Source organism: Wolffia australiana, chromosome 16 (assembly GCF_029677425.1).
Source record: "Wolffia australiana isolate 7733 chromosome 16, ASM2967742v1".
Taxonomy (NCBI): domain Eukaryota; kingdom Viridiplantae; phylum Streptophyta; class Magnoliopsida; order Alismatales; family Araceae; genus Wolffia; species Wolffia australiana.
In genome coordinates this window covers 12,289,432-12,304,092 of record NC_135850.1, presented here as the reverse complement: position 1 = coordinate 12,304,092, position 14,661 = coordinate 12,289,432, and the positions used below count along the sequence as shown (strand labels likewise).

At 34.0% G+C, this 14,661-nt stretch overlaps 1 protein-coding gene and 1 long non-coding RNA gene across 8 annotated transcripts; both read left to right on the top strand.

Annotated features, from left to right (window-relative positions):
• Nucleotides 1-222: 222 nt before the first annotated feature.
• CPB (Subunits of heterodimeric actin filament capping protein Capz superfamily) lies at nt 223-3,697 on the top strand. Of its 7 annotated transcripts, none has more exons than XR_013584180.1 (10): nt 223-383; nt 565-635; nt 1,102-1,215; nt 1,412-1,494; nt 1,572-1,645; nt 1,984-2,103; nt 2,454-2,549; nt 2,633-2,832; nt 2,908-3,085; nt 3,191-3,544. XR_013584180.1 is itself a non-coding variant. In XM_078588596.1 (8 exons), the coding sequence occupies exons 1-8, from the start codon at nt 255-257 to the stop codon at nt 2,717-2,719; spliced, it is 774 nt and encodes a 257-aa protein (XP_078444722.1). In that variant the 5' UTR covers nt 223-254; the 3' UTR covers nt 2,720-3,544. The 7 variants fall into 7 exon arrangements, 1 of the variants encoding a protein (XP_078444722.1); XR_013584182.1 differs by having other exon boundaries at nt 2,904-3,085; XR_013584183.1 differs by having other exon boundaries at nt 2,633-2,853; nt 2,938-3,085.
• Nucleotides 3,698-12,483: 8,786 nt separating this feature from the next.
• Nucleotides 12,484-14,278, top strand: LOC144713802 (uncharacterized). The gene is made up of 2 exons (XR_013584165.1): nt 12,484-13,027; nt 14,072-14,278. It is a non-coding gene; the product is annotated as an uncharacterized LOC144713802 (long non-coding RNA).
• The last annotated feature ends 383 nt before the right edge of the window (nt 14,279-14,661 follow it).

The window sequence follows — 14,661 nt, the reverse complement described above, 5'->3', positions numbered from 1 at the left end:
CGGCATCACTTAATAAATTCCTTGACATTTTGCATCAAAGTCCTTGTTTTATCACGTGCAAACTGAGGCCTCCCAAAAGTAATTGTACATATATCCCTCTGCTTACTACTCCATATTTCCCTAAAAAACTTAGAAAAGTATATCAAATATCAAATATTTTCGTGAGGGACGGGACGAAACTGGCAAAGTCGGGACGCGGACGATCTTTTTCTTCAATGGACGAATCCGCGCAGAGCAGAACTCAAAGCGAAGGAATGGAGCCGGCGATGGATCTCATGCGAAGGATGCCGCCGAAGCAGGCCGAGACGGCGTTGTCTGCGCTTCTCTCCCTCCTTCCTGACCACGCCGACGATCTCCTCTCCCAAATCGATCTTCCTCTCCGAGTTCGTTTACCTTTCTCATTCCGCCGTTTAATTTGATTCCAGGACGAGAGATTTCTGAGATTTTTCTACCTTTTTTGTTTTTTTTACGCGAATTGTTTTCCGTGGTGGCTTGATCTTTGGTCTCCGTTGTTAATTCGTGCCTGTGGCTCTTTTGGTGGTATGCGCTGGACGGAAAGACTAGGTCCTCTTCGATGCTGAGGCTGGCAAGGAGTTTATTCTCTGCGAGTACAACCGCGACGCCGATTCTCATAGGTTTTATTGACTATCCTGTCTCTTTTTTTCTCAAAATTTTTATTTTTGAACGTAATAAATCATGATCCTTTAACATTCCATCCCGCGTTCAGTGCTGCTGTGTCGCTTCTACTTCTGTTTGATTGAATCTGGTTGAAGTGAAAATGAGGTTGTGCGCTTGATTTTCTCCTTAATCAAGCCTTATCTTTCCTTCGTTCTGTACATTATCTGGTGGAATCAGTGATTCTGTTAACTTTTTATCCTTACTTTTCATTCCCCCTTGTCCAATTATCCCTAATACAATTTCGGCAAAAGGGAAAAAAAAGAAAAAAAATTGCACTCTTCTGCTGTCATTCAATTGATTCTCCTCAAAAGTATGAGTGATGCTACGCACTTGATTTTGCCTTTGATCAGGGCTTCAATTTCCTTCGTTCAATATTATCAGGTACATTCTTTGATCTAATTTTTCATCTTTTTTCAAATGTAGATCACCGTGGTCAAATAAATACTTCCCAAAGTTAGATGACGGACCCCTACCCTCTGACGACTTGAGAAAACTGGAAGTTGAAGCCAACGACATTTTCTCCGTTTACCGTGACCAGTTAGTGCATTCGCTTGTTTAATTTTATTTTGAAAGAAACATTCGCTTGTTTTATAATTCCATTATTTTTTTGTCTTCTGCAGTTTTTTTCGTCTTCAAACCCTTAATTCATAAGACTTTATACCACTCCAATGCAAAGTACCTCCACGGTGGTATAATGTTCGCGGCGGAATTAATGATGCTCTACTCTTTACAGGTACTACGAAGGTGGAGTTTCTTCAGTATACTTGTGGAACGATGAGAACGATTGCATTTTTGCCTGCTTCGTCATCAAGAAAGGTCTTAAAAAATTGTCTATTGGATACTTTCACTACATTAGATTGACTTTTTTTTTTCTTGCTCAATGGGTCCTGAAGATGGTTCAAAATCAGCCCATGGTCGGAGAGGTTATCTTCAGGAAGGAACCTGGGATGCCATTCATGTCATTGAGGTAAACATACTTCATATTCTGCTTTGTATTTGAAACCTACATCAAATTGATGAGACCTTGTGGGACGAACTCTATTGAGGATCGTTTTTTAGGGGAAGAGAGAAAATGATAGAAAGATAGATACAATGATAACAGAGGTGCAGTGGACGTTACAGGCCTGGATCAAGGTCTACATCTTAGATTTACGCTATTAAAAAAAAGATCAATTAAAAAAAAAAAAGATTCCCCTAGTGGGCTGAAATGGCTAAAACATTCAAATAGTGGTTGGCGCACAAAAATAATGTTTCTGTTGATTGTGTTCCTTCACATTTCTGCTCTATGCAATTTTGTTTTCATAGGTGAGCTTGCAAGTGGATGGAACTGCCCGTTACTGCCTAACGAGCACTGTCATGCTATCCATGACGACAGAGAGGGAGGCATCTGGAACCTTCAACCTCTCTGGATCGATCAGAAGACAGGTAGTTACGTCATTTGTTTTCTATATTTTCTATAATTTTCCTCAGTTATCAAATTTTTTGCGGTCAAGATTTTCTAAAAACCAGTTTCGAGAAACAGTATAAAATGATGCTTTTTTTTTCCAGATGGTCTATCTTGGAATAAACCAGCTAAGTGGTATTTCGCTCATAAAAACAGTGCATATAACACTTTTGCGTTTAAAATTTTATCCAAATCAGCACGTTTTGATGTACTTTCCTGTTGTCTTCCTAATTTTTCCATAATATAATCTATTCGTTTTCAGACATATTTTCTCTAATCCAGTGTTTTGCATTCATCCTCTAATATTTTTGTTCACTTATGCAACTACCAGATGAATCTAGACCTCCCAATCGATGATGGGCACATCTGTAACATGGGAAAAATGATTGAGGAGATGGAGGGTAAGCTGAGGAACTCTTTGGATCAGGTATTTCCCTATGTTTACCTCTCTGACATCTTCCTATCGTATTTCTTATGCTACTGTTGTTGATATATACCTCTCTCTAATAGGTTTACTTTGGGAAGACAAGGGAAATGGTCTGCAACCTGAGACCTCTCCAAGAGGACCTGCAACCTAGGCCTCTACCCCAGCTCTAAGCCCACTACCTATTTGAATGGTTACTGATAGATGAAATTAACATACTGATGGCAAGCAGAGGACTATTGGTTCCCAGATGAGCTTCAAAGATGCTTCTTGGAGATCTTTACGGGTAATGCAATGACCTGAACAGGTATGTCTTGGTTTCTTGATTTTTAATGTATATAATACATATCTTGTCAGGCAGGTTGAGATTTCCGCTAACTGTAGAGAGCAGGGGAAAAGGTGATCTACTTCAACTTGCGTGGTAATCATACTGAATAGGTTCATCGGCAACATTTGTATTGAACTTATCTTCATAAATGAGTTCGATCAGACTTCCATATACAACGTTCAAGTCCTATAGCACTCCGTCAATCATAGTGGTACGCTTTCCTCCTAAATGATAATAGTAAAGCGAGATGTCATACAAATCTCATGAACCATTTTTCCCCAGTCTTCTCAATTTCCATTTTTTCCCTTGGATACAGAAGAATTTTTTCGTTGATGAGGATTGCCTTAGGCAAGTAGCTCCTGTTCGCCTGTTGACTGAATGTAGCCGTCGCTCCCTGGATCTACCTCTCACCAAGCACCCCCCAATCTTGTCGATGGACCCTCTTCGAAGAATTCATAAAACCACCTATTCCTTTTTTCATCATCTCCCTTCTTATTTATATCTTTAAATCTCTTGCCTCTTGATTAACATAGCATGCTTTACATACCTTTCTTGGCATAATTGGGTTGACAGATTTGACTATATAAGTCTGATTGGGTCTTATTTGAGGAAGTACATGAATGTTCCTACCAACCATTGATGTATTATATGATCTATTGATTTTTTCTTCTATTGGCTGCATGTACAGTCCGAAGTAGGCGGTCCCTCAGGAGTAAACTACTTTGTCAACTTTATCTATAACTTATATGAGAATGTATGGGTATATGAGACTTAAAAGCGAAATCTTCAAGCTCTTCAAGAAGTTGAAGTCACTTTGACTGTATAGCAATAGGCATTGCAACAAAGTCCTTTGTCACCTTTATCAATAACTTATATGAGAAAGAATGGGGTATGACAATTGTATGCATTTTATTGACCTGAGTTTGATGGATTCTCCAGAAATGAAGGTATTGTAAGGTATGGAGCTGTTTGCCACACACTAAAACAAAAAGGTGTGTCTAAAAGAAAGGATAAAAAATATCTCCAACTTCAGCCCAAAAATATTTTTTCCTGTGTTTGAATTCGACAGCTTGCAATGTGTTTTCTCTTGCAAGACTTGATTGATTGTTTTAGACACACCATTGAGTAGTCATCTGGTGTTGAATAGCAAGATGACTACTAAGTTTGATATTGATAAGTTTGATGTGAACATAAAATTTGGATTTTGGAAGTTGAAATGAAGGCTATTTTTGGCCCATTATGAACTTCACAAAGGACTCATAAGGATTGATAATATGCCCAGAACATTGTCATCGGAAAAAAGTAAGACTTGGGTGAAAATGCAGTTTTGGTCGCTTATATAATTGGGTGTTCATAAAGGTCTCTATAGAGAAAACTTCTGCATAATTATGATCTAAGTAGGAGGCATTAGATATGAATAGAACCCTTTCCAGAAAAAAAATACATTTGAAGCAAAGTTTGTCGTGTTAAGAATGACTAAGGGAGCTTCTATCGAAGCTCATATTTAAGAATTGAACTTCATTATCATACTTGGAGAAAGTTGATGTCAAATAGCTGACAAGGATCAAACTCTTCAATAGCTCTGTTCATTTCCACCTCCATACTAACACTTTTGTGAGACTTCTCCTTATGGAAAATACGCTAACACTGCATGGTATGAACGACTAAAAATGTCCACGAACATTTTTTGATAACTTCCTAACACATGGAAGTAAAGAAGTGCCAACATCCGAGGCTTTTGTATCCAGAGGTTTTCGGAGAGAACGAAGATGGCGGAAGAAAAGAGTCGAGATCAAGATATAAAAAGAAAAGAGTTGCAATTATTGTCACAAGAAAGGATGCATCAGGGCTGATTGTTGGAAACATCAGAGCAGACAAAAAATCATATAAAAAGTACTTTAGAATGAAGACCAAAAATGTGGCAGTGGCAAATGTGACCAAGGAATTGGTAATTGAATATGTTCCGTCTGTTAATTATTGGATTCAGCAAGTGTGCACCTCATGACACCAACATTGAGTTTTCTCCACTTATCAAGTTGTTTGCCACACAATATTTATTGTGTAGGAGCAATTTGGGATCAATGTATTTGAGGAGACTAACTTACTTTTTTAGTGTCCTCTTGATGCCCGCATGATGACTGATTAGAGAGACGATGACCTGCACCTTAGTGGAAGAGAAGGGGTATGGATGCCCTGCCTGCGTGTCTAATAGATTAATATACTTGATACCTACATGGATTTTTGAAGATTGCCTAATATTCATTGTTCAGCTTCTTTTAGTTCAGGCCAATAAGTGCAGCGATGGTATGGCGGGCCCCGCTATCCTGTTGATGTTAGTGTAGGCCAGGCTGACAAGGGCCATGCCTATAGGGATTCCCATCATCTGAAATTTGACATCAGTGGTCACCAAGGGGACCTGATGGTGCTCTGGTGTGATTGTTGGGCTATGAATGACACAAACTTGGGAATTACAACAGAGCACCACTAGCAGGTCAGCTTGGTGACCACTGACATCAAGATTTAGATGAGGGAGATCCCTACAGGAGTTGCCCTTGTCGGCCTGGCCTTAACTACCATCGACAGGTTGGTGGGGGCCCCCCATGCCAAAGCTGCACCTATAAGAAACTAAGGAATGAATATTTGGCAATTCTTGAAAATCCCTATGTAGATATCACATGGATTTGAACTACCTGACGGCCAGGCCTCCACACCCCTTCACTCCAATTAAGGAGTTACAGGCCATCGCCTCCCTAAAACATCATCATGAGGGCAGCTGAAGGACACTAACAAGGTATGCGAGTCTCCTCAAATACATTAAGGCCAAACTGTATCTACGAAATCAAGATCCTCAGCAATGGAGGTCAGAAGTCTTGGTGATTTGACTCAGCCAAGAGATCAATGGTATAATTCTTTTGTAAAGTTAAAATAGCTGAATCATAGTGAGGAACTTGAATGTCCATGCAATACTCAAGTTTCTGAGAGGGTTAATGCCAACTATTTTCCTCACAAACTTTTGAAGTTCTTCTGCATCTCTTGTAAAAGTGATGTCATTGATATAGATTTGAAGTGTCAACCCCCGAATGGAAGATGTTTGATAAAGAGGTCGGATGCCCCTTGCAGAGGATCATATCTGAAAGTATCTTCTAATTTAATTAGAATACATACTGTATTCAATTTGATGAGTGATCTGTAGGTTTTAAGTGTGTCTGACATATCCCTTTATAATAGTAAATCCTTGTATCTTTAGGATTCCATCTGTTCTATACTTCATAGTGTACGCCCATTGACGGCCGACCCAATTAATCCTTGGTGGCAAGATTATTTTCGAGGTCTCAATTTTGTTTAAAGCATTTATCTTCTAGTACATGGGACCTTTACAATTAGATCTGGTAAAGCCCATCAAAACTTCTTAGAATATGTTATTTATCAATACTATTGATAAATGATTCATTCAGAGGTGATAATGTATCATAGGAGATGTACGCACCCAATGGGTGATATTCCCCTCCTGTTGCATTCTTGAGTTCCCTTCCTATTTGGAATGAGTACCAATTGGAGTCTACATCAATTGGGTTTCCTTTGAGTGGTAGCCATACATTGAATCTTTCTTCGAGTATTTACATGAAAATTTCTCATCTATATTTTCTGAAAGGGAGATATAAAATGAGATCTCTCATTAGCTGGCACATTTGGCTGAACTAAATCATGATGATTAGTTCCATTTCCATGAATGAAATAAAAATATTCCCTTTAAATTTATCTTTGGGTTCGGGCATAAAACATTGTTATAAGGGGAAAAACCTTTATCCCTTTTCGGGTATTTTATTACCCCATAAATGTAGATTTAATGTTATAGTGGCCCAATCTTACTCATCAGATTTTATGAATACAAAGGATTTTTATGCTTCTTTTTCAACCAAATCTACTCCAAATATACTCTTAGTAAAATTTTGAACTAAACGTATTCAAATTTAATCTATATATATACATATATTCTAATCCTGAAAATTGATTAATAATCTAGATGAAACTTTTCATTGTCGAGTTTGTATAATATATTGCAAATTGTATCAACAATTCAATTTCTTGATTTTGATTATCTTGCTATCTGATTGCTAATTTATGAATTCATGTCATAACTTTTTGATACATAAGAATTTGAAATTTTAACAATTTTTGGATTAAAAATTTGGAACCATGATTGATTTTTCAAGGAGTTGCACAATTTTTAAAAGCATTAATTATAAAAATTTTCTTACATAGTTCAATTATAAATCTGAAATTAAAGCTGAAACTATATTTTTTGTTGCGCTCTATCCATTATAAATGTCTTTATTTACCCTCACATCAATTCAATTGACTTGCATGAATTTATAATTTGATTAAATTACTGAATGGCATCGTTTCATAATTCCTTATTCCAGTAGTATACGTTATATCTGAATGGCAACATATTTTCTAGTTTTTTTTCAATATTTTCTAATACATCCATCAACATCTTCATTATAAATATCATCGTATTCAATCTTTCAAGTTAATTCTATTATTTGAGCCCTAATTAGATTGATATGTTACGAATAAATGTATTGCAAAAAATATGTAAACATATTATGATTCAAATTCTCACAGCGAATATTTCATTTTCTGATCTTTTATTGAATGCTGAATACTGATTGGGCGACTTTCTGATTGATGTCTGGTACTGAAATTTACAATTGATTATTATTATTGAATTTGTGATTTAATTCTATGTCATGAAAATGGATATTTGAAAACTGGGAAATCAATCATGATTACTGCCACTTGATTTATTGCTTACACAGTTTAATATTTTAGAAACATAGTGTTTACATTAAATATATTTGAGAAAAATGGGTAATTACTCTGTAAATAATTTTATGAAAAGTATTAATGAAGGATACTAGGTAAATATATGTAGGTAAATTAATTCAGTGGATATAATTTGAGATCTATATAGAGAGTGATATTTTGGGGATGATATATATTATTTATTTGGAAAATAAACAAAAGGATAAAATCCTGATTTAAATGGAAATAAATTAAACTCTTTTTTTGAAACATATTGGCATTGTAAAATGAAATTGGTTCAGAGTTGTTTATTTAAAAACTTCGACACTAATAATAAATATGTTCTTATTTGAACAATCCCTTGGGATTTGGATTATATCATTGAGGTCAACTTGGGACTGGACTTGTATAATATATGTCATATTGAGAAGATCAGAAACAAATACATTTATTATTAAGATAGCTTAGTAGTATTACATCTTGAAATATTTGAAAGGTTAGAACCATACATTCAATACTCTTCAGGCTTGAAAATGATTTTGAGCATGCCATACTGAATGGAATCATAGATGTTCTAGTCATTGATTGACATTTTTTAAAAGAAAATCAATATCATTGAGGTGCATCATTGGTTGATCATTGAATTAAATTGTTCTTTATTGTAGTAGGTTGGCTCGTGTCTTTGGTCCAGACAAAGTGAGTTAGAATTGTCATAAATATTTTATAATTTGGATATTCCATTTAATCATATTATTTGAGAAAAAAAATTCTTGAATGTTGAAGCAGATATTAGAGTGAGATTCATTCAAAAGATATCAAATTGAATGATATTTTTAGTGAATATAGCTGGAATTTTCATACATAAAGAAAGTGATATTAAGTAGAGATAGCATCAGTTGAGGAGTTTTATGTTTGGACTCATGGTGAGTTGGTAGAATCAGAATTTGGGTTAAATAAGTCATTTTAAGACTCTGATTTATGCAAAAATATTTATAAAATTTTCCATTCGTAGAATACGGTAAATAAAGGTCAAATCCACGAGGAGCAGGTAATAAGAGAGTACATTGCAATTAAAATATATTTTAAAATAATTGTTTTAGGTGATTTAACATTTTTATGGAATTTTTATTATTTTATAAAGAAAATAATCAATGAAACAAAGGAAAACTAATAAAAACTATTTCAAATAAATATTTATTTATTTTAGAGAAGTTCTAATAATTTAATGTGAGTTTTAGAATTTTTGGGATTTTTCGGTGCAGTAAATAAAGTTTAAGGCTGAAGAGAATCTTTGGTCACCCTTCCTGTGATGAATTTGGGGGGCGGCATCATCAAGCAGCAGAATTAGGCTCCAATGGTAGTCGATGAAAATTTAATAACTTTTGGTACAAGAGGAATTTTGGTGTCTTTTGATGAGTAAGAAACCTTAAATAAAATGATGAGGAAAATCAAATCAAATATTCAGGAGATTACACAAACCTTGTTGACACTTCCCCAAGGGCCGAGTGGTACTTTTTCTCTAAGAATCTTGATCGCCCTTGGACTCTCTCTACCACACTCTTGTAGAAAAAGAATGGATGAAAGAAATCTGATGCATAGGCCTACAACAACAAGTTGGGAGCAGAAATCCAAGATGAGATACAAAGAGAGGGAAGAAGAGATTAAATAAAAGTGTGAGAACTCTCCCAGCCATTGGATTTATTTGCAAGGGTTTGGAGGGTGAGGATTACTTGATTTTTATCCTGGATCCACATTCCCTCCTTCCCATATTTTTTTAAAAAGCTTTTGAAATTCAGTATGAGGGTTAGTTCCACATTTCTTGTCTTTAGTTAGTCCAGTTCTTAATGAGGCTTCAATGGGTTTCTAGAGTGGACGTCTTGTGTATTGGGCCTCTTCTTATTATCTAGAAGATAACTTGGGTTTATTATTTCCTCCAATTTTTATCCCAAATTCACCATTTTATTTACTGAAACCCAAGAATAAAACTCCAAGAATATGTGATAAATCCACTTGACTCTACGAGTCAAATGGGGTTAGTCTCAACAATTAATGAACAATATAAAAATAGAGTTTAGGAAAACTAATCATAAATGTCTCATTTTATCCTTGAATGGTGAATAATGGAAGTGCAAATCTAAGAAAAAGTGGTAAAAAGAAGTATAAAAACATAATTTTATTCATCTAATTTGATGTTATCATGAGATAAACATAGTTCAAGGTGAGGTGTGCATTGACTCGTGGAGCATTAGAGGTTGACTTTATCAGACTTAAAGAAAATTTGGTTAAATAAAAAGGTTCTAAAAATGTTTTGTTAATCTCTTACAAGATTTGAATAAGGTTTTAAGTCAAAATACTTAAATTTGAAGAGTTGTAATTTGGTAAAGACTTGAAAATCCCAGCTACAGTCTATGGCCATAAATGGTTAGGGAGAGGAAATAGGCATATGTGATTCAAAAAAATATGTAAAGGTTCAAGTAGATACCAAGAAGATTAGATTCGTGAGACAAGTGCGCATTTTTTTGATAAGTTCATCAGCAAGTTATATTATGAACTGATTGGTCTCAAACCCGCTAGTAGGTTTATAATGGTGTTAAAGGAACTGTCAGACAGGCAAGTATTTGGAATGATATATTTATCTTAAGACTGATTACATGGGGTGGCGACCCCTCTTACTGGAAATGAATCTAAAAAGGAAATTAAAAAGTATAAGAATGTGCTTAAGAGCTAATTATTATCCTCTTAGTTCATAGGTTACCACCAATTAGTTCCAACAAAGATGATGATTAAAAAGTAAATAGGTTACGCCTAATTGATATTAAGATGTAATAGTAATAGGTAACAGGTAACAGGGTTTACTTCCATAACATGGAGGAAATCATATAAGTTAATAATGATACATATAGGTGTCAGAAAATAAAATAATAATTAAGTTATTGAGAAATATAAAGAACAAAGAATATATAAAAAAGAATAATATATATTCAGAATAAGAAAAAAAATTACTTCCAGAGCAAAGGTAACATATTATTCAATAAAAAAGTAAAATCCATGCAGATAGTTATTATGCAACAAGATATGTAATAATGATATATTTATGTATTTTTATATAGCAAGTATATGGTAAGATCAGCATAATTTACTAAATCATATGGAAGTAAAGTTTCAGGATATTTAACTGATAAGTGACACTATCCTGAAAGCCACATATGCACAATTGAAGCTATGATACATATTATATGATCAGTGATGATAAGTCATGTAATAAAGAATTAAATTATTTAATATAGCATAAGAGGTATCAGTTGATACTGACTCTGATAAGATTGAACAACATACCTACGTATTAGTAAGATGTCATAGATATAGAACCCAGTAATATATATTCATTTATACTTCCAGTATACATACACTTTTATTACTTGGTAGGTATCATGAAATATTAGTTATGTCATCAAGATGACATGTATAATGATTAGTAAAAAAAATTTCTATCTATAAAATATATTAATAAATTTCAATATCAAAAGATAATCAAATTAGCCTAAACATTTTACCTATCCTGTAAACATAATAGTAATATAATTTACCAATGTGCCAAAATAACAACACAGAAGTAAGAATTTGACAGGGTATTATTCAATGAAAATAATTTTTTTCTAAATAATTAAAAATACTAGTCAAACTCAAAGTATGACTGTATTTCTTTTTCGCAATAATATCATCCTTTTACAAGATTTAAAATTTTAATTAAGTTATGAACATGGCGGTTCATCAATGTTGAGATTATCTATTAAAACATATAAAATCGATTCAAACCCATATAGTTTGGGAAAAGGTTCAAAGATGGTCGGGCTTTTATATGGCTTATCAAAAGACTAAAATGACAATGGGAATTTACGATGAGATTTTACAAAAAAATTAAAATTAATAGATAAACATGTTTAATGCCTTGTGTGATAATTTAGATTCACCCTCTAAGACCGATTTCAACCAACAATTCTTGTGAGGAAAATCATATTTGAAGATATACCATGTTTACACCAAATGCTAAGGAATTATTTTTAATTAACCTAAAACTTTTATTTAAAAAATAATTTTAACTAAAATATGATGAATATAATTTAAAAGGCTTACAGACACATCGTGACCACCTGGAGAAAAAAACATCACAACCCATACCTAATGTGTCATTGGAAGACACTTTCATAAAAGTTAGGGCATAAGTTCTCCTAAAATTGTTCGGTTTGAAATCTTGATTCATGGTTACCATCATGGAGCTTGATATAACACAATAAACACTATTTTATTACCTCAATACAATAAACACTATTATCAATACAAATATTAGCATTTTTCAGAGAAAGTGAGTATGAGGTCGTCCTCACTTAGATTGGCAAAAAAATGCGACTTTAACTCATTATATTGTTCATAAAGCTTGTGAATGTCTTAGATTACTTGTAATCAGATATCCCACCATGCCACAGTATTGATAACATGCAAATAAGCATGATAATTCATGTTTATTTCATGCATTTTAGAGCATAATTAAGCTGATTTTATGCACGTCATCATGAATTTTATTCTTGCATTAAAATCAGTATATTTTAATGTTTATAATGATTGAAATCTATAGTATATTGAAAAAGAATAAATTTGGTGAAAACTTCATCAAAAAAGGAGTTCTAGATAAAAAGATATTTAATTTTGAATTTTAGAGAATTTTCTGGATTATATTTGATATTTTTTAAATTTTTTTTAAGGTTAAAAAATGGAAAAATCAAAGCCCACAAAGGAGGGATGGTGTGGAACAACTGGTGGATTTGTCTTCTTGTGGAACAAGTCAACTTCGTGCCCTACAAAGAGGAATGATGTGGAACAACTGGTGGCTCGCTCTTCTTGTGGAACAAGTCAAACTTGTGCCCTACAAGGATGGATGATGTGGCATGCTCTAGTGGCTCCATATTCTGGTGGAACTACTCAAATAAATGAATGGCTAGAAATGCTCAAAATTCAAATGGCCATAACTGCTGATCCCATGGGCAGTTTCGGCTGAAATTTTGTGGAGAGATCATCCCCTTATTTCTCTTTCCATAACCTATGGCTAAGCCTATAAATAGACCCCCAAATTATGCTCTTCTTGTACTTCATTTTGCCTTTCTCCATATGGGAGACCTTGGAAAACAAAGGTGTATGAATGCCAATTTAGGGTTTTTCTTCTTTCTTAAGTGCGTTGCTTCCCTCTCTTGATCTATCTTCGTGTCTATTGCAACACGCCAAGGCACCAGGCACAATATACAGGTCTGTGATGGGAGATTAATGCTTGGGAGCATCACCAAAGGAAGAGGTAATTCCTAAGCACTTAATTAGGATTTTTATTCCATTTCTCCCATCTTTCTATCCATTCCACATTCTCGTATCACTTGACTCTCTATTATAAGTTATTAAACCCTATGAGCAGGGATTAATAGCTTATATCACCCATTCCTAATTAGGGTTTTCATAGGAAACCCCTAATTAGGGTTTCCTCATCACATCCATTCATTCATCTCATCCTATCCTTATTCCACGATTTTAATACCATCTTAATTTCTGTTATAAGTTCATGATTCTTGAGTAAGAATTTATACATATAAAATATTTAAATTAAATGATCATGTAATATTAATTATCTCTTCTTTCACACTCTTTACACCTAATCCACTTTCTCAATTGTTAATTCGCTTTAAAATCAATTTTAATCACCAATCCTTCTCTGTGGTTCGACCCCTTATTCAGCAATTTACATCAGTAATAAGTGAATTAGGGTTAATTATAAATGTTATTGCATAAGTCTCAAAATTACACATCAACTAGGTTAAAAACCTATGTTTTGACTATCAGGTATACACCATAAAAGATCATGGCCATCTATTGATCTAAGGGGGGTACATTGGGTATGCCGAATGGACTATGTCAGTGCTAACTGCTCAAGAATATGGAGAGCTGTGACTGTATGATCATCATTGAATGAACAAACCTCTATATTTTTATTTGAAAATTTATTTGTGCTGGGTGATCTCTGAATGCTTCAGACAATATGAAAAATCAAAGCCTGAAATTTTTTTCCCTTACAACCAATCAAGGGATCTATCACACGATGGAAATTATATAATTATTTGAATGTATCCAAGGCCTATTAGATATTTTCTAACGGAGAAAAGGTGGTAATTTATTTATATGACTCTTTGATTTATTTTAATATCTCATTCATCTTGAATCAGTATAAAATTATCTCTAGAATTACTTGAATCTATATTGAGTTGATATTTTGTTCTTTATTTGTGACATATTTCCCATATTGTGACATGTTGGGCCATCTGATTGGACTATATATTATTCGCTTGTCCAGATGGAATCTCATCACACTGCACCTTAAATCCAGGCCACCAACCCATGATCCAGATCCCTCTAATATAGCTTGCAGTCTGGCTCATCAGCTAGCGAACTGTCCTCGTGTGAAGCTGAAATCAGAATTGTTAATCCCAAATAAAAGACTACTTGTCAGCGACAATAGAAGAGAATCCATTTAAAAGTAAATAGATTTACTTCTTTCTGTATAGGAGCTGCATATGCATTCATTTATGTTCATGGGTGGCTCAAATCCCTGCCACCCAAACAAGATGGTTTGGCTTGGCAATTACCTAACATTGATTTCAAAGTCTATTTGAGTAGCCCTTGTGTGAAGCCCTTGGTGTGTTCCAAATAGGATCATTTGTGACTCACTTGTAATAGGTACATGGACCAGTAGTTTTCCCTTTCTGTAATTCAACTTACTGATGACACACTAATATTTTAACTAATGTCATGAATTTCTTTGTTTATTTGTACTAAAAAAGATAATATGAGTTTTAGAAAGCTTAAAATGATGAAACTATTTTTAGAATGATATTCTGATTTTTTTAAAATTTTGGTATTTTATGGAATTTTACCACATCATAT

Excerpts from the sequence above, each read along its gene's own strand:
- CPB (XM_078588596.1), top strand. The coding sequence starts at position 255 with ATGGAGCCGGCGATGGATCTCATGCGAAGGATGCCGCCGAAGCAGGCC. Across the intron at positions 384-564 it reads AAATCGATCTTCCTCTCCGA|GTCCTCTTCGATGCTGAGGC; the intron begins GTTCGTTTACCT and ends CGGAAAGACTAG. Across the intron at positions 2,104-2,453 it reads CTGGATCGATCAGAAGACAG|ATGAATCTAGACCTCCCAAT; the intron begins GTAGTTACGTCA and ends TGCAACTACCAG.